The following is a 27,395-nucleotide window of genomic DNA, read 5'->3' as shown; positions in this document are numbered from 1 at the left end:
AGGTGACCTCAGGCTTTTTCCCTTTATACATGTGTACCCTCGTGTCAGGGACAGGGGGTTCCTCAGTAATATGCAAAACCTCTTTAATGGCAATAATCATGTACCGAATACCTTTTGCCACCCTCGGCTGTAATTTTGCATCTTCATAGTCGACACGAGTCAGTATCAGTGTCGGTATCTGTGTCATCGATCTGGGATATGGTGCGCTTCTGAGACCCCGAAGGTCCTGGCGCCACAGGGACAGGCATGGACTGGCTACCTGACTGATCCCTAGCTTCAGCCTTGTCTAACCTTTTATACAATAAATTGACATTTGCATTTAAGACATTCAGCATATCCACCCATTCCAGTGTCTGCGTTGCCGACGGCGACATGACATTCAAGCACTCCCCCTCCACATTAAGCGAGCCTTCCTCGTCAAACATGTCGACACACGCGTACCGACACACTTCACACACACAGGGAAACTCTTTTTTGAAGACAGTATCCCCTTTAAGGCCCTTTGGAGAGAGAGAGTATGCCAGCACACACCCCAGCGCAATGACCCTGGAGACCAACACAAATGTTTTTCCCAAGCCACGCTGTATAATATGTTATCCGCCAATTATGTGCCCCCCCCCTCTCTTTTAAACACCCCTTCACCGTGTGTAAGCAGGGGAGAGTCCGGGGGGCTTCCTCTCAGTGGTGCTGTGGAGAGAAAATGGCGCTGGTGAGTGCTGAGGGAGAAGCCCCGCCCCCTCAGCGGCGGGCTTCTTTCCCGCTCAAAGTTATTAAAAAATGGCGGGGGCTCTTTTATATATATGTACAGTGCCCACCTGTACATGTATATTGTCTTATGCCATAAGAGAGGTGTTATATTGCTGCCCAGGGCGCCCCCCCCTGCGCCCTGCACCCTTACAGTGACCGGAGTATGTGAGGTGTATGGGAGCAATTTACCTCAGTGAAGCTCAGTGAAGCTCTGAAGGCTTCTGCCGCCTGAGACGTCTTCTGACTTCGTTTCTTCTGGTTCTGTGAGGAGAACGGCGGCACGGCTCTGGGGGTGGACGCCCAGTAAGAACCTGTGTTCACCCCCTCTGGAGCTAATGGTGTCCAGTAGCCGAGGAAGCAGAGCCTATCTTAATGAAGAAGGTCTGCCCCTCTCTCCTCAGTCCCTCGATGCAGGGAGCCTGTTGCCAGCAGTGCTCCCTGTAAAAATGTAGAAAAAATCCAAACAAAAATGCTTTCTAGGCAGAGAACTCAGGGGAGCTCCCTGCAGTGCACCCATCTTGCTCTGGGCGCACAGTGTAAAACTGAGGTCTGGAGGAGGGGCATAGAGGGAGGAGCCAGTGCACACCCAGAATCCAAAGCTTTCTTAAAGTGCCCTATCTCCTGCGGAGCCCGTCTATCCCCCCATGGTCCTTACGGAGTCCCAGCATCCTCTACGGACTACGAGAAATAGATTTATCGGTAAGTAAAATCTTATTTTATATGCTTTGAGGTGAGGTTGGTCTCCTGTTTCTCTGCATTGCGCATTCAAAGTTCTCCTACCTCTCTGTTCATGTTCCTTTCTTTTCAAGTACATACTATATGAATTTTCAGCCCTTCTTGCTGCATATTGCTGTAATCTATGGACTCCAATTTACCTCAGAAATGTCTTGTATATACTGTATATGTATAACACATCCCATTTCTTGGTAGGATGACAGAAGGAGACTTAATCAATGAACCTCTGTCTCTAAACTACTTTCTAACTCCATCTCTCCACTCCTCTCAGATCATATAACTGTTTCTCTAGCATCCATAAGGGATATTGGGGACAGAATTAGTACGATGGGGTATAGACGGGTCCAAAGGAGCCAGTGCACTTTAAATTTCTTCAAGAGGGTGTGCTGGGTCCTCCCCTCTATGCCTCCTCCTTCAGGTCAGTTTAGAAAAAAATGCCCTCAGGAGAGGATGCACACTCTGCAAGCTCCAGAGGTTTTCTTAAATTTCTTTTAAACTATTTCTTTCGGTATGCTGTTTGGGCAACAGCATACCTGCACCGTGGGAGTTAGGGGGGGCGGGTCACCGGCCTCTTGAGGCGCAGAGCCATTTCCCCGCTTGCAGGACCACCGTCCTGAGGGGCTGTTTGTTCAGCGGGCCATGGCGCCTTGGCTGTCGCAGCCGCAGCATGCCGTACACCCCTAATGCTGCGTGAATGTGATCATCGGTGGTGAGTACACACCGGGGACCCCGCTAAGGGGTACCCCAGTTCACTGTGCGGCAAAAGCGCAGGTGAGGCGTCGGGTCCCTCCTGGGGGTTCCCGCTGTGTGAGACTGGCTTATTACATGGTACTGTAAAGTTCAATTTACTTACAAGGGAAAGCAATACTTAAACACTCTGTTGTTCGGGCCGCTAAATGTAAACAACAACCCCTAAGATGTGTATGCACGTTGCGTATACATGCCGACACGCTGTGCACAAAATGCAGCTACACTTGTGGCTTAATACACCTTATTCCCCAAACAAGAATGAGATGCGACACCAGTAGTGAAATGTCATGTTGTGGTCCAATGCATCAACAATATTTACTCAAAAGATACAAGTAAAGATGCAAGTAAAGATACAACAATATTACATAGAAAGAGCTACAACCAATAGTACATACGTTTGTTCGGCAGCGCTCCCGGATCCAGGCCTCAGTCAGTCTTAGCAAGATGACCTCCAGAGAATAGACTGGTGCCTGGTCAGGGAGCCTTTCTATTATACAATGGGTCCAAATACAATACAATAGGAAATTAAGCTCTTCTTCCATAGGTCATGGGGCAGGTCATTTACAGTACAGGAGGGGTCATAGGTTGGTTTGAATGAGTGGGTGATGCTTGGTCCAGGTGTGCTTGTAGGTCTCCACCACCGGGTTCCCGCCGAATATCATGAGTACAGTATTTACAGTATTTGTGAATATTACAATTCTGTGCATATCTATGCGCAGAAACATGCGATTAACTGCACATAACAACCGGAACATAGATCTCAAAATACTGCACATCTGGATACCAAACACTAAGTCCTAACCTTGTTCTGTCCCCTCACATCCTATAAAGCTGGATACCTCTATTGTTCTACCCTCTGAGTAAATGTAACTTGCTGGCAATGTGTGTAAATTGTGCACTATATGAATTGAATATGTCTTTGTAGCTTTTCTGTGCGAATGCATATGCTACCGTATATACTCATACCACGAGCCAATATGCAAGGCTCATGAACCAGTGTACGTAGCGTGCGTGTATGCGTACGCACGGCGATTACGTGCAACACAGAGGCCTTTCTGTGTGGTGTTTGCACGTGGTGTGTGTGTAATATTTTCGACTTCGACAGTACCAAGCATTTATGTGAGGTTACTAACATTTAGGCGACCTGGCCAGTATAAAAAAATACACAGTAGCTCCTGCGCCATAGTGGGGGGCGGAGCTACATCAGAACGGGCTCAGCGTCATTTTGGCGCTTTCCTCTGCATAAGCAGCAACGTCTTCACACAGCTCCTCCATAACGGTCACACACTGGATCACGGATACAGGGTGTAGAGGGGAAAAGCCGCTATTTTGTGCACAAATATCATCACTCAGGGATTGTTCATTAGACAGACTCACTGTTTATATGTTTGTATAAAACGATGACAGCCTCACTGGGGCTGTGCAGCCCTGGGTGCGCTGGTGTCCTCTCTCCTGTGTCTCCTCTCACATGCAATAGGGCAGGCTTGTATTGTATTTCAGACTGTGTTGTATGTGTATTGTACCTGTTTTTTTCACAATGGTAAAACAGAAGTTATGCAGTGTGTGTAATGCTAGATTTTCCCCTAGCTCATCTGACTCAATATCATGTGAGCAATGTAGTCAGTCGTCACAAAATGCGGATAATAAGAATTTACTCACCGATAATTCTATTTCTCGTAGTCCGTAGTGGATGCTGGGGACTTCGTAAGGACCATGGGGAATAGACGGGCTCCGCAGGAGACTGGGCACTCTAAAGAAAGATTAGGTACTATCTGGTGTGCACTGGCTCCTCCCTCTATGCCCCTCCTCCAGACCTCAGTTAGGGAAACTGTGCCCGGAAGAGCTGACATTACAAGGAAAGGATTTTGGAATCCAGGGTAAGACTCATACCAGCCACACCAATCACACCGTACAACTTGTGATAACCTTACCCAGTTAACAGTATGAACAACAACTGAGCATCACTCAACGGATGGCTCATAACAATAACCCTTTATTAAGCAATAACTATATACACGTATTGCAGAAAGTCCGCACTTGGGACGGGCGCCCAGCATCCACTACGGACTACGAGAAATAGAATTGCCGGTGAGTAAATTCTTATTTTCTCTAACGTCCTAGTGGATGCTGGGGACTCCGTAAGGACCATGGGGAATAGACGGGCTCCGCAGGAGACTGGGCACTCTAAAGAAAGATTAGGTACTATCTGGTGTGCACTGGCTCCTCCCTCTATGCCCCTCCTCCAGACCTCAGTTAGAATCTGTGCCCGGCCAGAGCTGGGTGCTCCTAGTGGGCTCTCCTGAGCTTACTAGTAAAGAAAGTATTTTGTTAGGTTTTTTATGTTCAGAGAGCTTCTGCTGGCAACAGACTCTCTGCTACGTGGGACTGAGGGGAGAGAAGCAAACCTACTCACTGAAGCTAGGTTGAGCTTCTTAGGCTACTGGACACCATTAGCTCCAGAGGGATCGAACACAGGTACCTGACCTTGATCGTCCGTTCCCGGAGCCGCGCCGCCGTCCCCCTCACAGAGCCAGAAGACAGCAGCAGCAGAAGCAAGAAGACATCGAAATCGGCGGCAGAAGACTCCTGTCTTCACTTAAGGTAGCGCACAGCACTGCAGCTGTGCGCCATTGCTCCCACAGCACACCGCACACTCCGGTCACTGTAGGGTGCAGGGGGGGTGCCCTGGGCAGCAATTTAATACCTTTTTTGGCAAAAGAATAGACATATATGCAGTCATGGACTGTATATATGTCCGAGCCCCCGCCATTTTTACACATAGAAAGCGGGACAGAAGCCCGCCGCTGAGGGGGCGGGGCCTTCTTCCTCAGCACTAACCAGCGCCATTTTCTCTTCACTCCTGGCTGGGGGCTATCAAAACTATGATGTCTGATATGTCCTCTCAACTCACTGCTAATGCCAATAAAACTAAGGAACTGCAACAAGCAGTGGCAAATCTAGCTGCTAAACATCCCCCCTGTCCACTACAGGTGCACAAAAACGTGCTTTACCTGCACTTCTATCAGATACTGATGATGATATACAGGATGATGTGGACCCCATAAGCGGGGACTCCACCCCTATACAGGGTATTGAACCCCTTATATTGGCTATACGGGATGTGTTAAAGCTCCCCCTGGAGGATGCTACTAATCAGCAGTCATTTTTCTCCCACAAGGCAAACGGTCTGTCACCTTCCCTGATTTTAAAGAATTGGATGATTTATTTAAATTAGCCTGGAAAAATCCAGATAAAAAATATCAGGTGTCCAAAAGGTTTTTAAATACCTTCCCATTTGCCCCTGAAGTCAGGAAATCTTGGGAAGAATCTCCAGCAGTAGAGGTCTCAGTCTCTCGCCTTTCTAAAAAGGCGGTGCTCCCTGCTCCTGGCTCTTTTACGGTAAAGGACCCGGGAGATAGATTTTAGAGTGGTCTCTATTTTCCTATCTACAGTGCTGCAGGTGTAGCTCAAAGGCCGGACATTGCTGGTTGCTGGATGACGCAGCATGTCATTCATACATGGGCTACTCAGTTTCAAGAGAGTCTTTCAGGGGATACGACCTTGGGTTACTACTGTAACTTTCCTAAAACACATTCAGGACACGGCAAGAGTCCTCTGTGACTCCCTTAAAGAGATTGGCAATATTAATGGTAGGACTACTGCTATGGCTGTGTCTGCACGCAGAGCCATATGGTTGCATCAGTGGATTGCAGACGCGAACTCCAAACGTAATGTGGAATCTCTTCCCTTCACAGGTGAATGGCTCTAAGGTGAATTGGATCTCCAAAGCTACTGCTGGGAAATCCATGTTTCTCCAGCAGGTTCCACAGGTTATCCACAGGATAACAATGGGATATAATGAAGCGACATCGGATTTGCACCAATCGGTCAAAGCTTTCCGGCCTCCCAGCATGTAACGGGCCCGTCCATATATTCCTGCCTACTTGCTCAGGCAAATCAGTTTTTTGTTTGATGCGGCAGGAGCCGGACCATGGTCAGAGGGCCGCTGTTTTTTTTTATAGTCTACCTATTTTTCTGAGCAATCTTTCTAAACAGCGTCTTATACGTACCTTAGAAAGAGTTGCACCAACAACTCTCCGCCGGGTCGCGACAACGCTTTCCCACGAGTACAATGCTGTTTCGGTGGACGTCTGTGTCGGATATACTAGCAGGTCCGTCAGACGCTACTAGGCTGTGGCCGTAGCACGGGGAGAAGGTAAGGCATCGGTTCTGCATAGACGGGAAATACGGACACAGCCGCACTGTCTTGGAAGGAGTCTACCAAACAGTCGCTGACGTGGCTACCACCTTGCGGGCACCAGCGCTTGGCCTTAGGAATCATAGGTTCCAGGAATAGTATGAGGCCGTGATCCCTAGGGTTGACGTCGGCAGCGGGAAGTCAGACGCTCTCCTGGTCGCCGCTCCCCCACACGGTTCATGACCAGTTTTCTCTGAGTCTCCCACCATGAACTGTTTCCCGCTTCCGTCTCAGACGCTGTACACGAAGGGGACCCAGTCGCAGCATCGGCGGCTGTGTGACTGGTGCGTCTGTATTCACTGAGCATCTGTGTTCACTATAGATTCATGGAGTGGCAGTGTACACTAGTAGCGTCTGGATCCACTCTGCTTTCGCTAACGTATTGATCTGTCCTGGAAGCAAGGTGAGTCTCCCTGTATCCCACTCTACTGAGTACGGGTAATACAGCACTAAGTCTCTATCTACCTTTTGGAGTATAAATAGTTAGATAAGTGCCTATTGCATATGAGTCTGTATACATTTACTGTTTCTTTTGCAATGCGTCTGAATACTGTAGATCTGTTTAAACGTGATTCAGTAATGTTCTCCTACATACTTGAAATGTAGTTGATGATGTGCTCATATTGCTTATTATACTAATGTATAACATGTGACTGACTGCTAGTGTGATTGCTGACTTTACTACATTCTGTCAGTTTTGTTCTATTCCGATCCTCAATGCTGGTGCACGGGTAGGGTCGGGATGTATGTCACTTTAAAAAGCTTAGTGATTACAGTCACAAATTATGTAGTACACTGTGGAAGTGTTGATTATTTATTATGTCTAAGAGCGGTAAAGGTGAGGAAGATACACTCACAGCAACACCAACACTCATATTTGTGTGTTATCCTCTCAGGATCTGGTTCAAGATGGTTTGTGTGCAAATTGTTTGTTTTAGCTTTCACCAGGGGTTCTTGAAAAATACAAGGCAGATTCAGGTGCAGGTTGATCCACCTTAGGCTATGTTTGCACAGGCTTTATCCAGTATAGCTGAAAGGATAATTCCTCCAACTCCTGTACCGGGGATAGGTTACACGATTAACCCTTACATTCAGCTTCCCACCTGTGGTGTATCACTTCCAGCAGCTGCCTCTCAAAAGAAACAGGCTGATAAGCCGGTGGTAAGTAAATCTTCATCCTCACAGGCTGCACACGGTTCAGATGAGGATTCATCGGAGGATGAAAGTTCGATTAATTCTACTTCGACATACGAAGAGGAGGAGGAAGGTCTCAGCTCAGTGGATATAGCGGAGTTAAATAAAGCAATGAAAGCCATTCTATCCTTAGAGGATTCAGCGGAGCCTGTGTTAAAAACCAAGGCACCTGTGTTTAAACGTCCCAAAACAGTTAAGACTGAGTTTTCAGGGCCAGATCAGCTGACAGAAATCACCTAATAAGTTTAGAATTCCTAAGAAATGGAATTCCAATTATCCTCTTCCAGCTGGAGATTGTTTAAAAAAGGGAGGTGGCTCCTAAAGTAGATACGCATGTGATTCGATTAGTGCAAAAATCTACATTACCTTTGCCTTCAACATCATTAAATGATGTCACGGATAGGAGAGTGGATGGTTTTCTAAAAAACATTTTTTCCCTGTCTGGGGCAGTCATAAGGCCAGTCATGGCTTCAGCTTGGATGGCAAAGGCAGTGGCTTCCTGGGCTGATGCATTGGAGGGGGATTTTTCAATAGCATCTAGAGAGCAAAAATCCCATATAGCACATATAAAACAGGCTGCAATGTTCTTGGAAGAAGCAGAATTGGATATGGGTACTATTGCCTCCAGGGCATCAGCTTCAACAATAGCTGCTCATAGAGCAGTTTGGCTACGTACATGGAAAGCGGATTTAGAATCTAAGAAGGTTTTGGAATATTTTCCCTTTTCTGGAGATATTCTTTTTGGTAAAGAATTGACAAATATTTTGGAGTCAGAAGCAGACCCCAAGAAAGTAAAGTTTCCTTCCACATACAATTTCAAACCTAAGTTCCGGCTTTTTGGCCGTTTCGGTCTAAGGGAAAGGCTAAAGGTAAAAGTGATAGCAGGCAGTCCCAGTACAAGAAGTCTGGTAAGACTAAAAAGCATTGGGCTACCAGAGGGCCGGTTGGTAAGACAGATAAGCTATCAGCCTGATGGTGCGGGCCTCCACCTTGGGGGGGGGAAGGGGGGGGGGCGACTTCTTCAGTTTGCACAGATCTGGCAGCAGTCTGCAACAGATGCCTGGGTGCAGGAAGCGGTGTCTCTAGGTTATGCTTTTGCCTTCAAGAAGCACCCTCCTCGAAGGTTTATTTGTACCAGCCCTTCTCGGGTTGAGACGAAGGCCAGGGCTTTGCAAGAGGCAGTTCAGAAATTGCTTCAGTCAGGAGTAGTCATTCCAGTTCCTCATGCACAAGGAGGACAGGGGTTTTACTCCAACCTGTTTTTAGTTCAGAAGCCAAATGGGTCATTTCGGCCCATCCTCAATCTCAAAGTGATGAACAAATACATTTGGGTACCTCGGTTTCACATGGAGACGTTACGTTCTATGATTTTGGTCATAAAGCCAGGGGATTATATGGTATCCCTGGATATACAGGATGCTTACCTACATTTTCCTGTAGCACTGTCCCATCAGTGCTATCTCAGGTTCGCTATCCTCCAACAGCATTTTCGGTTCCAGGCCCTACCTTTTGGGTTAGCCACAGCTCCCAGAGTATTTACTAAGATTATGGTGGTAATGGCAGCTTATCCTCGCCAGCAGGGGATAAGAATTTTTCCATACCTCGATCTTTTAATCCTGGCACAGTCGCAGGAATTGCTCCTATGTCATCAGCAACAGACAATAACGTGTCTGCAGAAGCACGGGTGGCTCATAAATTGGGCAAAATCGTCTGTGGTTCCGTCACAGCGGATGACTCACTTGGGGGCTGTACTGGATTCAAATCTTCAGAGAGTAATGTTACCTCTGAACAAGATATCCAAGGTTCAGTAAATGACTCTGGACTTGCTACACAGTCAAAAGGTATCCATTCACGCAGCAATGCGTGTGATAGGTTTGATGGTGGCAACATTCGACATGGTGGAGTATGCACAATTCCACTCAAGACTCCTGCAGCGTCTGATTCTGGCCAGATGGAATGGAATACATCAGACAATAAAGAAACAGACTATGGTACACTCAGTAAAAGTAAGAAAGTCATTAGCTGGGTGGCTACAGACATCTCAGCTGGACAAGGGGAGACCCTTTTGGATATCAGATTGGGAAATTCTGATGACAGATGCCAGTCTCCAGGGCTGGGGAGCAGTATCAGGAAGGTTGTGTTTCCAGGGGTAATGGACCAAGGAAGAAGGTTGCCTGCCAATAAATATATTGGAACTTTGGGCCATATACATGGCACTGATTCAGGCAAAGGACATTCTTCAGGGAAAACCAGTCCAGATCCGCTCGGACAGTGCGACGGCAGTAGCATACCTCAACCATTAGGGAGGAACTCGCAGCCGAAAAGCGATGGAGGTAAGTCACATACTAAAGTGGGCAGAACTTCATCATCCAGCCTTGTCCGCAGTGTTCGTTCCGGGAGTCCTAAACTGGGAAGCGCACTTTCTCAGTTGACACGCCATTCAGGCTCTACACCTGGAGGTCTTCCAGACTCTAGTAGACAAGTGGGGGTTGCCAGAGATCTCATGGCGTCCCATCTGAACAACAAAGTTCTCGCATACGGGTCAAGAACAAAGGATCCCAGAGCCATCTTTGTGGATGCCCTGTCGGTGACATGGGACTTTCATCTGGTTTATGTGTTTTCTCCAATCGCCCTATTACCCAGGGTGGAGAGAAAGATAAAGCAAGGGAAAGGTGCCGTGATACTAATAGCTCCTGCTTGTCCCAGAAGGCATTGGTACACAGATCTGCAGAGAATGTCGATGGATGCTCAACTTCTGCTCCCTCAACGTCCAGATCTACTCATACATGGTCCTTGTTATCAGACATCTGGTCGACTGTCTTTGACGGCGTCGCTCTTGAAACCTCTATCCTGAAGTCAAGAGGATTCTCACAACAGGTAATTCAAACTATGGTCAGAGCAAGAAAACCTTCCTCAGCTCGCATTTATCACCGAATATGGCAAACCTATATTCATTGGTGCAGTGAACGGAAAATGGACCCTAAGTCTTTCAGAGTTTCCAGGGTCTTAGCATTCCTTCAGGCAGGAATGGATAAAGGTTTGAAGGTGGCTTCCTTGAGAGTGCAAGTGTCAGCACTGACTGTATGGTTTCAAAAGAAAATTGCCAACTTACAGGATGTGCATACTTTTTTCCAGGGAATGCTGCGCTTTCAACCTCCTTTTGTTCCTCCTAAGTCTAGTCCTGAAAGCCCTTCAAGTTGCCTCATTTGAACCACTTAATAAAGTGGATCTTAAATGGTTGACAGCTAAAGTTCTCTTTCTATTGGCTATATGGCGTCAGCTAGAAGAGTATCAGATTTAGGGGCATTATCATGTCGTTCCCCATTTCTGATTTTTTTTTTATCCAGATAAAGCAGTTCTCAGAATTAGATCTGGGTATCTTCTGAAGGTGATGTCTAAATTCCACCTTAATGAAGAAATTGTAGTCCCGGTGTCAAAGTCGAAAAATATTGCAGTACACACATCACGTACTAACAACACACACATGCCCGCTGCGCGTGCACATATCCGCAATTTGCGTATGGTCGCTCCCGCGGTCCTGCGCGTGGTATGGGTATTTACGGCGGAGTTTGCGAACGCATGGAGGGCTATCAAAACATTACATATTTAATCCAAATAGTGCACATTGTACTCCATTGCCCCCCCTGCACCACATCAGAAAGTAACAACAGTTTAAATGATTCCAGAACAAAGGGATTCACCTTTACAGGATAAGAGGGGACAGACTAAGGTTATAAGGTGGTGTTTGGTATCCAGCTGTAGGGTATTTTAAGGGTAACATTCCGGTGTTGGTTTGCGGAAGATCGCATGTTCCTGAGGATAGTTATGTGCAGAAGCAGAATATAGGTTTAAACTGTATTTACTGTACATTATGTATGCGGCGGGAATCCAGAGGAGACAACCCACAAGAGCAGTTGGGAAAGGCATCGCCTACCTTTTCAAATCAACCTATGACCTCTCCTGTACTGTAAAAGTGCAATCCTGTGTCGAATGGACAAAGGGATTACAGTATCCATTGTATTGCTTTTAGAAGTATTGAATAAATAAAGCCTGCTGCAGCCTGGCCACACACAAGACTCACACCGCTATCTACCCGATTGCGGAGGACCGGGCCGGGTTGCGCAAGCGAATCTACTCACGTATGTACATTGACTGTAGCCATTTACTCTGTTGTATTGTAGAGCATAATTTGTATTGTTAACCCCCTTTTAGAAATATTACTCTGTGGTGTCGGAACCCAGTGATTAACTACAAATCGGTGTTGTGTCCTCTTTTCCCTGCTAAGGTTTTAAAGTGTAATAATTAGGTGTGTACGCGCTGCGGGTACTTTGTACCGTCAGCGCTGCATAAGGTTTAAAGTGTAATAGCATCATTGCAGTGCATTGCTGCATAAGGTTTAAAGTGTAATATCATTGCATTGCATTATCAATCAAAGGTTTAAAGTGTATCTCTGGGTGTGTGCGCGCTGTGTACTTTGTACCCCCAGCGCGGCGTTTGTACGCTAAGTCCGTACAAGGTACGGGACTCTGTACGCAAATAGCGTAAAAGGTACGTAGAGTGCATATTAAGTCTAGCGGCCGCAGCGGCTCCATGGTAAAAGTGTGTTTAAAGGTATAGCTTTCTGTTTTAAGATAAATTTGACATTATCACCGGCTTTTCAGGTACCGGGCCTTTCTGCGGGAGATGCATCGCTGGATGTGGTCCTTGCATTAAGGATCTACGTGGATCGTACCAGTGCCATTAGAAAGACAGATTCTTTTTTCATTCTCTACGGATTTCACAAGAGGTTGGCCTGCTGATAAGCAGACACTGGCAAGATGGCTTCGGATGACCTATTTCAGAAGCATATTCCCAAGTTGATCTGCCTGTTTCGGCTAATGTGTCTGCTCACTCTATTTGTAAGGTAGGTCCATGGGCAGCACAACGTGGTGCTTCAGCAGAACAGATATGTAAGGCAGCCACACGGTCTTCCATTAACACGTTCATTAGACATTATGCCTTTGATACCTTTGCCTCTCATGACCCAGAAGTCGGGCGAAGGATTCTCCTGTATAATCAGGAGCGTCCCACCACTAAATTGCTTTTGGAAATCCCATTATTATCCTGTGGATACCTGTGGACCCTGCCGGAGAAATATACTTTATGGTAAAAACTTACTGTTGATAACAGTGTTTCTCCTAAGTCCACAGGGATCCCAGCCTGACGCACCTGATTTGAGGATCCTTTTACTCACTAACCACTTCCTTCTTGTACGGAAGGGTGTGCATGTGTGTTCTTATCACCTGATTAGGGCTATCTATGATGATCCTGCCTTGAGCTTTGGAATACAACTGATTTGCCTGAGCCAGGAGGCGGATATGTGGACGGGCCCGTTGCATGCTGGGAGGCCGGAAAGCTTTGACCGATTAGTGCAAATCCGCTTTTGCTTCATCATATCCCATTGTTATCCTGTGGACTTAAGAGAAATACCATTATCATTGGTAAGTTCTTTCCATAACTTATATTTCGACCTTCAGGGGCTCCGCCTGCTAGACGTACCTACCCGGGACCGTCTACTCAGTCCTTTCGGTCCTCCAGATTTCAATCTAGGGCCCGGGGTGCATCCAATGCAGCTAGAGGCTCCAGAGGTAAGCCTAAGAAACCAGCCGTTGCCAGCTCTCAGGACCAGAGCACCAGTTCAGCTTCCGCTAAGACTTCAGCATGATTGTGCCCACCCACCCCGAGGGAAACTCTTGGTGGGAGCTCGATTACGTCACTACAGCCACATCTGGACGGTTCCTGCCAAGATGCCTGGGTAAGGGACCTTATCTCTCAGGGTTACAAGCTGGAGTTCGACGGTGCTCCTCCCCAACAATTTTTCAAATCAGGCTTGCCAGCTTTGGAAAATGAGTGTTACGCTATTACTGGTCATCGACAAGTTGGTCCAGTCCCAGGTCATTGTTCCAGTACCCCTGCTACAACAAGGACAAGGTTACTACTCCAGTCTGTCTGTTGTGCCAAAACCAGACAGGTCTGTGAGACCCATTTTGAATCTGAAGTCCTTGAATCCTTACCTGAAGGTTTTCAAATTCACGAGGGAATCTTTGAGAGCGGTGATCGCAGGCCTGGAACAACAGGAATTCATTGTGTCCCTGGATATCAAGGACGCCTACCTGCATATCCCGATTTGGTCTCCTCATCAAGCCTATCTACGATTCGCCCTACTGAACGATCACTACCAGTTTCAAGCGTTGCCCTGCGGCCTGTCTACAGCTCCAAGGGTGTTCACGAAGGTGATGGCAGAAATGATGTTCCAGCTCAGAGTCCAGTGGGGTCAACATTGTCTCTTACCTGGACAAACTCCTCATAAAAGCAAGTTCCAGGGAGCTTCTATTGCTTCATATAGATAGCACTATCCAACTTCTGTCTCACCACTGGTGGATCCGCAATCTACAGAAGTCTCAACTGGAACCGTCTCAACGGCTCCTGTTTCTGGGTATGGTACTGGATACTGTAGCTAAAAGAGTGTTTCTCCCAGAAGACAAGATGAGAACACTTGAAGAGATGGTTCGCATGGTTCTCCGTCCTGCTCGAGTTTCCATTCATCTTTGCATAAAGTTGTTGGGGAAAATGGTGGCCTCATACGAGGCGATACAGTTCGTCAGGTTCCATGCCAGACCTTTCCAATTGGACATTCTGAACAAGTGGTCCGGTTCACATCTCCAGATGCACCGAATGATGCAGCTGTCACCCCAGGCCAGTATTTTGCTACTTTGGTGGTTGCAGTCTTCCAATCTGCTGGAAGGTCGAGGTTTCGGGATTCAGGATTGGACCCTCCTCACGAAGGATGTGAGTCTACGAGGATGGGGAGCTGTTACCCAGGGGGCGCAATTCCAGGGCAGGTGGTCTGCCCAAGAGGCCCTACTCCCGATCAACATTCTCGAACTATGGACGATATACAATGCTCTACTTCAGGCGTCTTCTCTGCTCAGGGATTGGACGATGCAGGTTCAGTCGGGCAACGCCACGGCAGTGGCGTACATCAGTCGACAAGGAGGGACAAAAAGCATGGCCTGCATGCAAGAGCACTGTCCGCAATCTTCATTCCAGGAAGCGGTCTTCCTGAGTCGCCACAACCACCACCCAGGGGAGTGAGGATTTCACCCTCATGTGTTTCAACAGATTGTCGACAGGTGGGGATACCCGCAGATCGACATGATGGTGTCTCGCCTGAACATGAAGCTTCGCTGCTACTGTTTGCGACCCAGGGACTCTCACCTTGGCCTTACCAGCTGGTCTACCTATTTCCTCCGATCCCGTTGATCCCAAGGGTGCTCCAACGGATCAGACATCAGTCGAAGCAATCCTGTTTGAGCTGGAATGGCCCCGAAGGGCGTGGTACGCAACTTTTCTGGATATGTCCGTAGAAGACCCTTGGCCTCTGCCGCTAAGAAAGGATCTTCTTCAGCAAGGACCGTTCGTCTACCCGGACTTACGGCGGCTTTGTTTGACGGCATGGAAGTTGAGCGAAATATCCTAGCTCACAAAGGATTTTCCAAAAAAGTAATTGTCACTATGGTGCAAGCCAGAAAACCTGTGACGTCAAAACATTATCATCATATCTGGAGGAGATACGTATCTTGGTGCGAGGCATGCACGTATCCGCCTGCAGCGTTTCACTTGGGACGTTTAGGTCCGGATTTCAGCTCTTTCAATTTTCTTTCAGAAGAAATTGACTGTGTTGCCAGAAGTTCAGACCTTCTTACAAGGGATGCTCCACATACAACCTCCCTTTGTGCTGCCTATGGCACCCTGGGCTTTTGGATGTAGTGTTGCAGTTTCTACAGTTCTTCTGGTGTGAGCCTCTGATGACAGTGGAAGACAGTGATGTTGATGGCCCTGGCTTCTGCTAGACGAGACTCAGAATTGGGGGCCTTATCTTGTAAAAGTCCCTACTTTTACGAGGACAGAGCGGAGCTCCGAACTAGACAACCGTTCCTGCCAAAGGTTGTCTCAGCTTTCCATCTGAATCAGCCTATTGCGATTCCGTCTTGTTCTGACGCTTCGGCTCCTCCGGAGTCTTTGGATGTAGTGCGCGCATTGAAGATCTATGTCAAACGCACCGCTCGGGTCAGGAAGACGGATTCCTTGTTCGTGCTCTATGATGCGCAGAAGAAGGGTTGTCCTGCTTCAAAGCAGTCCATTGCGCGTTGGATTAGGCTTACTATCCAACAGGCCTATGTGTCGGCAACCTTACCCGTTCCTAAGTCTCTGAAGGCCCACTCTACAAGATCAGTGGGGTCTTCCTGGGCGGCTGCCCGTGGAGTCTCGGCTTTGCAACTATGCTGAGCCACTACCTGGTCGGGGAAGAACACTTTTTTGTGAAATTCTACAAATTTGATACCCTGGCCAAAGGGGATAACCAGTTTGGTCAGGCGGTGCTGCAGCAGTCTCTGCATGTTCATGTCCGTTCTGGAAGATTTGGGACATCCCCATCGTACTAATTCTATCCCCAATATCCCTTATGGATGCTAGAGAAAATAGGATTTTAAATACCTATCAGTAAATCCTTTTCTCATAAACCATAAGGGATATTGGGCGCCCGCCTCTGTGCGGTGACTTTCTGCAGGTTCTCTGTTCTGTGTCACCTGTTCAGCTGTTGCTGTTACTGTTGCCAGATGTTGCTGGCCTGGTCATGTTTTTGTGTGCTGGTGTATAATTCTCACCACCATTATTATTGTTATGTTCCTTCTCTCAATTATGTAATTCTCCTTTGGGCACTGTTTTACCTATAACTGACCTGTAGTAGGTGGCATAGAGGAGAGGAGCCAGCACACCCAGTTGAAGAAATTTAAAGTGCACTGGCTCCTTTGGACCCGTCTATACCCCATCGTACTAATTCTGTCCCCAGTATCCCTTATGGACTATAAGAAAAGGATTTACCGGTAGGTATTTAAAATCCTATTTTGTTCACCTTATCTTGCACTTGTAACTGTTTCTTTTCTCTAACGTCCTAAGTGGATGCTGGGGACTCCGTAAGGACCATGGGGAATAGCGGCTCCGCAGGAGACTGGGCACATCTAAAGAAAGCTTTAGGACTATCTGGTGTGCACTGGCTCCTCCCCCTATGACCCTCCTCCAAGCCTCAGTTAGATCTCTGTGCCCGAACGAGAAGGGTGCACACTAGGGGCTCTCCTGAGCTTCTTAGTGAAAGTTTTAGTTTAGGTTTTTTATTTTCAGTGAGACCTGCTGGCAACAGGCTCACTGCATCGAGGGACTAAGGGGAGAAGAAGCGAACTCACCTGCGTGCAGAGTGGATTGGGCTTCTTAGGCTACTGGACATTAGCTCCAGAGGGACGATCACAGGCCCAGCCTGGATGGGTCCCAGAGCCGCGCCGCCGGCCCCCTTACAGAGCCAGAAGACAGAAGAGGTCCGGAAAATCGGCGGCAGAAGACATCCTGTCTTCACCAAGGTAGCGCACAGCACTGCAGCTGTGCGCCATTGCTCCTCAGCACACTTCACACTTCGGTCACTGAGGGTGCAGGGCGCTAGGGGGGGCGCCCTGAGCAGCAATAAAAACACCTTGGCTGGCAAAAATACATCACATATAGCCCCCAGGGCTATATGGATGAATTTTAACCCCTGCCAGAATCCATAAAAAAGCAGGAGAAAAGTAATCGAAAAAGGGGCGGAGCCTATCTCCTCAGCACACTGGCGCCATTTTCCCTCACAGCTCAGTTGGAGGGAAGCTCCCCTGGCTCTCCCCTGCAGTCACTACACTACAGAAAGGGTTAAAAAAGAGAGGGGGGCACTAATTAGGCGCAGTATTAACAATACAGCAGCTATAAGGGGAAAAACACTTATATAAGGTTATCCCTGTATATATATAGCGCTTTGGTGTGTGCTGGCAAACTCTCCCTCTGTCTCCCCAAAGGGCTAGTGGGGTCCTGTCCTCTATCAGAGCATTCCCTGTGTGTGTGCTGTATGTCGGTACGTTTGTGTCGACATGTATGAGGAGAAAAATTATGTGGAGACGGAGCAGATTGCCTGTAATAGTGATGTCACCCCCTAGGGGGTCGACACCTGAGTGGATGAACTGTTGGAAGGAATTACGTGACAGTGTCAGCTCTGTATAAAAGACAGTGGTTGACATGAGACAGCCGGCTACTCAGCTTGTGCTTGTCCAGACGCCTCATAGGCCGTCAGGGGCTCTAAAGCGCCCGTTACCTCAGATGGCAGATATAGACGCCGACACGGATACTGACTCCAGTGTCGACGGTGAAGAGACAAATGTGACTTCCAGTAGGGCCACACGTTACATGATTGAGGCAATGAAAAATGTTTTACACATTTCTGATAATACGAGTACCACCAAAAAGGGGTATTATGTTCGGTGAGGAAAAACTACCTGTAGTTTTCCTGAATCTGAGAAATTAAATGAGGTGTGTGATGATGCGTGGTTTTCCCCCGATAACAACTGATAATTTCTAAAAAGTTATTGGCATTATATCCTTTCCCGCCAGAGGTTAGGGTGCGTTGGGAAACACCCCCTAGGGTGGATAAAGCGCTCACACGCTTGTAAGGGCTCTACCCTCTCCTGAGATGGCCGCCCTTAAGGATCCTGCTGATAGAAAGCAGGAGGGTATCCTAAAATGTATTTACACACATACTGGTGTTATACTGCGACCAGCAATCGCCTCAGCCTGGATGTGCAGTGCTGGGTTGGCGTGGTCGGATTCCCTGACTGAAAATATTGATACCCTAGATAGGGACAGTATATTTTTGCCTATAGAGCATTTAAAAGATGCATTTCTATATATGCGTGATGCACAGCGGAATATTTGCCGACTGGCATCAAGTCTAAGTGCGTTGTCCATTTCTACCAGTAGAGGGTTATGGACACGTCAGTGGTCAGGTGATGCGTATTCCAAACGGCATTTGGAAGTATTGCCTTAATAAGGGGAGGAGTTATTTGGGGTTTCAGACCTGGTGGCCACGGCAACAGCTGGGAAATCCACGTTTGTACCCCAGGTCGCCTCTCAACATGAGAAGACGCCGTATTATCAGGCGCAGTCTTTTCGTGGACAAGCGGGCAAAATGTTCCTCATTTCTGCCCCGTGACAGAGGGAGAGGAAAAAGGCTGCAGAAATCAGCCAGTTCCCAGGAACAGAAACCCTCTCCCGCCTCTGCCAAGCCCTCAGTATGACGCTGGGGCTTTACAAGCAGAATCAGGCACGGTGGGGGGCCCGTCTCAATGAATTTCAGCGTGCAGTGGGCTCACTCGCAAGTAGACCCCTGGATCCTTCAGGTGATATCTCAGGGGTACAAATTAGAATTCGAGACGTCTCCCCCTCGCCGTTTTCCTAAAGTCTGCTTTACCGATGTCTCCTTCTGACAGGGAGACAGTTTTGGAAGCCATTCACAAGCTGTATTCCCAGCAGGTGATAATCAAGGTACCCCTCCTGCAACAGGGATCGGGGTATTATTCCACACTGTTGTGGTACCGAAGCCGGACGGCTCGGTGAGACCGATTCTAAATCTAAAATCTTTGAACACTTACATACAGAGGTTCAAATTCAAGATTGAGTCACTCAGAGCAGTGATTGCGAACCTGGAAGAAGGGGACTACATGATGTCTCGGGACATCAAGGATGCTTACCTTCATGTCAAAATTTACCCTTCTCACCAAGGGTACCTCAGGTTTATGGTACAGAACTGTCACTATCAGTTCAGACGCTGCCGTATGGATGGTCCACGGCACCCCGGGTCTTTACCAAGGTAATGGCCGAAATGATGATAGTCCTTCGAAGGAAGGGAATTTTAGTTATCCCTTACTTGGACGATTCCCTGATAAGGGTAAGATCCAGGGAACAGTTGGAGGCCGGTGTAGCACTATCTCAGGTAGTGTTGCGGCAGCACGATTAGATTCTCAATATTCCAAAATCGCAGCTGGTTCCGACGACTTGTCTTCGGTTCCTAGGGATGATCCTGGACACAGTCCAGAAAAAGGTGTTTCTCCCGGAGGGGAAAGACAGGGAGTTATCCGAGCTAGTCAGGAACCTCCTAAAACCGAGCCAAGTCTCAGTGCATCAATGCACAAGGGTTCTGGGTAAAATGGTGGCTTCCTACGAAGCAATCCCATTCGGCAGATTCCACGCAAGAACTTTCCAGTGGGACCTGCTGGACAAATGGTCCGGGTCGCATCCTCAGATGCATCAGCGGATAACCCTTTCACCAAGGACAAGGGTGTCCCTCCTGTGGTGGTTGCAGAGTGCTCATCTTCTAGAGGGCCGCAGATTCGGCATTCAGGACTGGGTCCTGGTGACCACGGATGCCAGCCTGCAAGGCTGGGGAGCAGTCACACAGGGAAGGAATATCCAAGGCTTATGGTCAAGCCTGGAGACATCACTTCACATAAATATCCTGAAGCTAAGGGCCATTTACAATGCTCTAAGCTTAGCAAGACCTCTGCTTCAAGGTCAGCCGGTGTTGATCCAGTTGGACAACATCACGGCAGTCACCCACGTAAACAGACAGGGTGGCACAAGAAGCAGGAGGGCAATGGCAGAAGCTGCAAGGATTCTTCGCTGGGCGGAAAATCATGTGATAGCACTGTCAGCAGTATTCATTCCGGGAGTGGACAACTGGGAAGCAGACTTCCTCAGCACGACCTCCACCCGGGAGAGTGGGGACTTCACCCAGAAGTCTTCCACATGATTATAAACCGTTGGGAAAAACTCGACAGGTATTGCGCCAGGTCAAGGGACCCTCAGGCAATAGCTGTAGACGCTCTGGTAACACCGTGGGTGTACCAGTCAGTGTATGTGTTCCCTCCTCTGCCTCTCATACCCAAGGTACTGAGATTGATAAGATGGAGAGGAGTAAGCACTATATTCGTGGCTCCGGATTGGCCAAGAAGGACTTGGTAACCGGAACTTCAAGAGATGCTCACGGAGGATCCGTGGCCTCTACCACTAAGAAGGGACCTGCTCCAACAAGGACCCTGTCTGTTCCAAGACTTACCGCGGCTGCGTTTGACGGCATGGCGGTTGAACGCCGGATCCTGAAGGAAAAAAGGCATTCCGGATGAAGTCATCCCTATCCTGATCAAAGCCAGGAAGGATGTAACCGCAAAACATTATCACCGCATTTGGCGAAAATATGTTGCGTGGTGCGAGGCCAGTAAGGCCCGACGGAGGAAATTCAACTGGGTCGATACCTACATTTCCTGCAAACAGGAGTGTCTATGGGCCTGAAATTGGGGTCCATTAAGGTTCAAATTTCGGCCCTGTCAATTTTCTTCCAAAAAGAACTAGCTTCAGTCCCTGAAGTTCAGACGTTTGTAAAAGGGGTACTGCATATACAGCCTCCTTTTGTGCCTCCAGTGGCACTTTGGGATCTCAATGTAGTTTTTTGGGTTCCAAAAGTCACATTGGTTTGAACCACTTAAATCTGTGGAGTTAAAATATCTCACATGGAAAGTGGTCATGCTGTTGGCCCTGGCCTGGGCCAGGCGCGTGTCAGAATTGGCGGCTTTATCCTGTAAAAGCCCTTATCTGATTTTCCATTCGGACAGGGCGGAATTGAGGACTCGTCCTCAGTTTCTCCCTAAGGTGGTTTCAGCGTTTCACCTGAACCAACCTATTGTGGTGCCTGCGGCTACTAGGGACTTGGAGGACTCCAAGTTGCTAGACGTTGTCAGGGCCCTGAAAATATATGTTTCCAGGACGGCTGGAGTCAGAAAATCTGACTCGCTGTTTATCCTGTATGCACCCAACAAGCTGGGTGCTCCTGCTTCTAAGCAGACTATTGCTCGTTGGATTTGTAGTACAATTCAGCTTGCACATTCTGTGGCAGGCCTGCCACAGCCAAAAATCTGTAAATGCCCACTCCACAAGGAAGGTGGGCTCATCTTGGGCGGCTGCCCGAGGGGTCTCGGCTTTACAACTTTGCCGAGCAGCTACTTGGTCAGGAGCAAATACGTTTGTAAAATTCTACAAAATTGATACCCTGGCTGAGGAGGACCTGGAGTTCTCTCAATTGGTGCTGCAGAGTCATCCGCACTCTCCCGCCCGTTTGGGAGCTTTGGTATAATCCCCATGGTCCTTACGGAGTCCCCAGCATCCACTTAGGACGTTAGAGAAAATAAGAATTTACTTACCGATAATTCTATTTCTCGTAGTCCGTAGTGGATGCTGGGCGCCCATCCCAAGTGCGGATTGTCTGCAATACTGGTACATAGTTATTGTTACCAAAAAAATCGGGTTATTGCTGTAGTGAGCCATCTTTTCTAGAGGCTCCTCTGTTATCATGCTGTTAACTGGGTTCAGATCACAAGTTATACAGTGTGATTGGTGTGGCTGGTATGAGTCTTACCCGGGATTCAAAATCCTTCCTTATTGTGTACGCTCGTCCGGGCACAGTATCCTAACTGAGGCTTGGAGGAGGGTCATAGGGGGAGGAGCCAGTGCACACCAGATAGTCCTAAAGCTTTCTTTAGATGTGCCCAGTCTCCTGCGGAGCCGCTATTCCCCATGGTCCTTACGGAGTCCCCAGCATCCACTACGGACTACGAGAAATAGAATTATCGGTAAGTAAATTCTTATTATTCCCCACATTCAATCTGTCTCCGAATTCTGTTACATAAATCTTATAGAACTGTCCATACCATGCAAATAGCTCTCACAAGACAGTTGTGTCTATAGCACTTTCATTTTACTGGTTTCCCAATACAGGTTGAGTATCCCTTATCCAAAATGCTTGGGACCAGAGGTATTTTGGATAACGGATTTTTCCGTATTTTGGAATAATTAGATACCATAATGAGATATCATGGTGATGGGACCTAAATCTAAGCACAGAATGCATTTATGTTTCATATACACCTTATACACACAGCCTGAAGGTAATTTTTGCCAATATTTTTTATAACTTTGTGCATTAAACAAAGTGTGTGTACATACACACAATTCATTTATGTTTCATATACACCTTGTATACACAGCCTGAAGGTCATTTAATACAATATTATTAATAACTTTGTGTATTAAACAAAGTTTGTGTAAACTGAGCCATCAAAAAACAAAGATTTCACTATCTCACTCAAAAAAGTCCGTATTTCGGAATATTCCGTATTTCGGAATATATGGATATGGGATACTCAACCTGTAATTAGAACTTCACCCTTACATCTCTGTTTATTATTTATTTATTTATTATTTATTAACCGTTTCTTATATAGCGCAGCAAATTCCGTTGCGCTTTACAATTGGAAATAACAATAACAAACTGGGTGATAACAAACAGTCATAGAGGTAGGAAGGCCCTGCTCGCCAGCTTACAATCTATAGATTTTGTTTGTCCGGCTAGTCTAATTTTCCTCTCCAAATCCTATTGCTGCTCCTCTGCCACTCCAAACAGTGATTGCTTGCACATTTCTGAATCCACTATAAAATACTCCTGTCTCAGAACATCACCTAGCAGCCACACTTCTCTACCTTTTTTGTATTACTTGTTTCCATTCCCGGTTACAGGACTTTTTGTGGGCTGCATCTACTATGTGGGATTCCTTGCCTTATACAGTGAGGCTGTTTCCTAGCATCCATACCTTTAGTATTCCCTGAAAACGCATTTCTCCAGATAAGCTTCTTCATTCCTAAACAACCTTTTTAATGTTGCTTAGGCTACTTTATTTTGATCTATTCTGTTTTAAGACAATGAACTGACCCCCTCCCCCCCCCCCCCCCCCATCCATCCATTGCTGTATAACTGAAATACAGATCCCCCTCAGTATTTCCTTTCCATAGTATAACAATAAATGATGTAACCTCATGTGTGAAACTTGCCTATAAATTGTACGCCTATAAGCAAGTTCCCCTTTACTGTGAATACTCCTTTTTGTTTTCTTACGATGTTTGTTTCCACGTGTAACGCACTGCAGTGATTGCTGGCAATTTGGTGCGAGCTACATCTGTAAATAGTTTGTTAATCTGTATAAATGACACGTTGAACACCCCTGAAGTGTGTTCTAAAAGGATAGGACAATGAAAATTGCACTATGATAGTCTGGCAAACTCCTGTGGTATAGATGTTGGTGCTTTTATTCTTTGTAATTCACCTTTTGGTTCCCTATGTGGAAGTTCCAAAATATAAATGAAGCCATTTTAATACTTGTATACAGTGATGTTCCTGTACTCCATCTGTATAGTTCGTTAAATTATATTATACATTTATGCCTTGTTTTTTGTTTATTTTGTGCAAGTTTGTTTGATTTGTGCTCACATTCTTAATAATTTTCAATAATGCATCATTTCTTTGGTAAATTGAAAGTTGTATGGTTTTACATTTATATCACTGTTACCATGTACACATATAATATATATTATAATATTCATGCTGTGATAATGCACCAACCACAGCCCGCATTGCCCACTCATCACAATGTCTTTGTCCTTCTAGATGCTCTGCATGCATACTTTGGGATCTGTGGCCTTTCTTTGATGGGGGAGTCTGGCATTAATGAAGTACACCCAGCCCTGAATGTTAGCTTAACAACATATAAACGTCTCCAGCAGCTCCATGACACATGGAAAGCCAAGGACTATGTTAAGAGTTCAAATCATCTGCACCTTAGCACTTGACTGACTCTCATCATCACATTAGGTTGGAGGATGGATGGAGACCGCACTACTAAGCCATGTAATTACAAAGTGTGCTTTCATTGCTGGAGTCATTCGAACAAAGTGGTTTTTGTTTTTTTTGTTTTTTTGCTCGGTAGCACTGTAATGTACAACAGCTAGTTCTCCAGTAGCTCAATAAAAACATATTTTATGAAGCTTATTTAAAACTGCTGACTGATTAATAAAATATTTTTTATATACATCTTGGAAACCTTGCTGGAAGTATTATAATGTTTTTGTTTGTTTTGATCCGTAATAATGCAAAAACAAAGAAATAAAAATATTCAGCAGCACATATGTCAAATACAAGTATAATGTCTGTCAAGCTGAGTATTATTAGGGGTATATTTTTGTATGCAAAAAAACTGAACCACAGTAATGCATCCTGAGAAAATAAATGTATTAATGAAGTATTTTATTGGCTTGTATAGCGTGGTCAGTACACGTCTTCAGAGATGGAGTGCAAATGTGCTGGGAGGTTTTTAATATGAGCTCTTTACCTTTTTAAAGTATTTGACTTAATTTATGAGGGTGTGAATCGTTGGGTCGACAGTGACTAGGTTGATGGTCATTAGGTCGTCCACTATCGGTCGACACTTGAAATAGGTCGACTTGAGAAGGTCGACATGAGGTTGTTTTTTTAAACAAAAAAAAACGCTTGTTTTCTTCGTATAGTGACTGGGAACCCCAATTAGTGCACGTGTCCCCTCGCATTCGGGCAAGGTTACTATTCCCAGTCGTAGTTCACTTGGATCGTAAAGTATGAAAAAGTCTTAAAAAATTATAATTTTTTTAAAACCTCATGTCGACATTTTCCATGTCAACCTAGTGACCATGTCGACCAATAGTGGTTAACCTAATGACTGTCGACCTAAAGATAGGATACCATTTATGAGTAGGAAACACATTCTACTTGAGTTTTACTTAATCTAATTCAATTAGGCTGAATGAAAAACATAACTGTTATATTGTAATACATTTTTTAACGCTCCATCAGTCATGTTTTTTGTTGTGTTTTTGTTTTACTGTTTTTTTTCTTTTTCCTAAGCAACTAAGGGGGGAATATATCATCAAACCTTCTAAAGAGCGAAGAAGTTGCCCATAGCAACCAACTGGCTTAATTGCTAACTAGAAGCTTATTGGTTGCTATGAGCGACATCCACTCTACCACTCTGTGGGTTTTTTTTTATTTTTACAAAGTGCTGTGTTGTAAAACCCGGCGCCTCTGATCAGGTTTATGCCCCGATATTTAAAAGGGCAATGCTTTTACTAGCAAGACACCGCCCTTTTAAATATCGGAAATAAACACAATCGGAAGCGCCAGGTTTTACCACCCAATGCATCGTAAATAAACCCCTTTGATACTTCCCCCTGCGCCTTGCAGCCTAGATCCTCCATAATTGAATAATAGAATAGTTTTTATAGTATGACGCAGATAATTATGTCTAGCTTCCTTGCACATTATTGCCAAGTAATGACCACAGAATGTGTGCAACTCACTGTAATGTTACAGGACTATTACTTAACCAATATAAACTTAGTCTGTGAATTTATACAGTTTTTTACAATAAAATAATTGTACATGTGGTTTCTGTGAATACATGTTTTATTTTACTATTCAAAAATGTATTGCAGTGATCTGGTATAATGTGTTTCTTTTGTTGATCCACTATAATGAAATGTCTTCTATGTAAAGATTTGCTTCTACGTCCGACTATCTCTGAGCTGGATAATGCATATGCTCAGTCACTCTTTGGCAGCAGGTTGCCACAGAAGGAGGTGCCTCTCTCTAACATGGTAGACATTTGGCAAGCTTGCTGTGCAGAAAAGTATTGGGTGGATTCATAATCCTAGCGGGGCTAGTTATGTTGCAGGATCTCCAGTGACTGCAGTTTCAGCTCTCCCATCTTTATGCATATGATCCCATCTGGATGTTGCCCTAAAGATTTAGCTGGAGCTTGCATTTAGCTGCTTGGAATGACTAGGAAGGTTAAATGTTACTTTTACCAGAGCTGCGTTGGAATGTTAATATTTATTCATATAACAATTATTTATATAGCATGCGCGAGCACACATTACGTAGCACTTTACAGAGATCTAAAACTGAGAGATGCATGTTCCTTTCATTGTCGATATCTAATACTTAGTATTTCTCTTACGTCCTAGAGGATGCTGGGGTCCACATTAGTACCATGGGGTATAGACTGGTCCAGCAGAAGCAATTGGCACTTTAAGAGTTTGAGAGTGTGGGCTGGCTCCTCCCTCTATGACCCTCCTACCAGACTCAGTTTAGAAAATGTGCCCGGAGAAGCCGGTCACAGCTAGGGGAGCTCTCCTGAGTTTTCCTGGAAAAAAGTTTTTTTGGAGTTTATTATTTTACAGGGAGGCTGCTGTCAGCCTCCCTGCAGTGAGGGACTGAGGGGGGAGCAGTGTCCGCCCTGCGGGGTATGAGCCACTGTCCCCGCTCACAGGACACTGAACTCCAGAGGGGTCTGATTGTTCTCCGCCACAGGGGATCGCTCGCCGCCACCCCCTTGCAGAGCTGAAGAATCTGTGGTGAATGAGACACAGACCGCCCTAGCAAGCAGAGGGTCGGTGTGAAGATGGCGGCATCAGGGCTCCAGGGATGGCTCAGTGGTACATGGTGCGGCACTATGAGGTGCACCCTGAGCCAGCACGACACCCTACACTGGTCCAGAAGCCTGTCGGGGTCCCCGGATCTCAGCCAGCACTAAATCCTCAGGCCAGTATAATCTGATGAAAAGCGGGAAGACAGCGCCATTAAGGGGACGGAGCTTCTCCTGAGAGCAGGACCCAGCAGCGTTCAGTGCCATTTTCCTGCCTGCACAGTGCTGACCAGGAGAATCAGGTCCTTCCACAGCAACTCCAGCTATCTACAAACTGTACCAGGGGGTTGTAGAAGGGGGGGGGAGGCTGCAGTACAACTGTGTATCCCAGGCCTGGCCAACCTGTGGCTCTCCAGCTGTTGTGAAACTACATATCCCAGCATGCTACGGAACAGTTTTAGCATTTCCTAATAGCAAAAGTGTAG

General features: G+C 46.5%; 1 protein-coding gene across 1 annotated transcript in view; it reads left to right on the top strand.

Moving 5' to 3' along the window:
• Positions 1 to 25,931, top strand: part of PGGT1B (protein geranylgeranyltransferase type I subunit beta) — a 148,239-nt gene extending 122,308 nt beyond the window's left edge. The window contains exon 9 of the mRNA XM_063964151.1: positions 24,123 to 25,931. Within this exon, the coding sequence (XP_063820221.1) occupies positions 24,123 to 24,304 (182 nt within the window). The 3' untranslated portion in view covers positions 24,305 to 25,931. The remainder of the gene's footprint in view (positions 1 to 24,122) is intronic.
• Positions 25,932 to 27,395: the final 1,464 nt, after the last annotated feature.

Source organism: Pseudophryne corroboree, chromosome 1, assembly GCF_028390025.1.
Source record: "Pseudophryne corroboree isolate aPseCor3 chromosome 1, aPseCor3.hap2, whole genome shotgun sequence".
In the NCBI taxonomy this organism is placed as follows: domain Eukaryota; kingdom Metazoa; phylum Chordata; class Amphibia; order Anura; family Myobatrachidae; genus Pseudophryne; species Pseudophryne corroboree.
The sequence above is the reverse complement of the archived record's forward strand: the minus strand, read 5'-3'. Positions and strand labels throughout refer to the sequence as shown.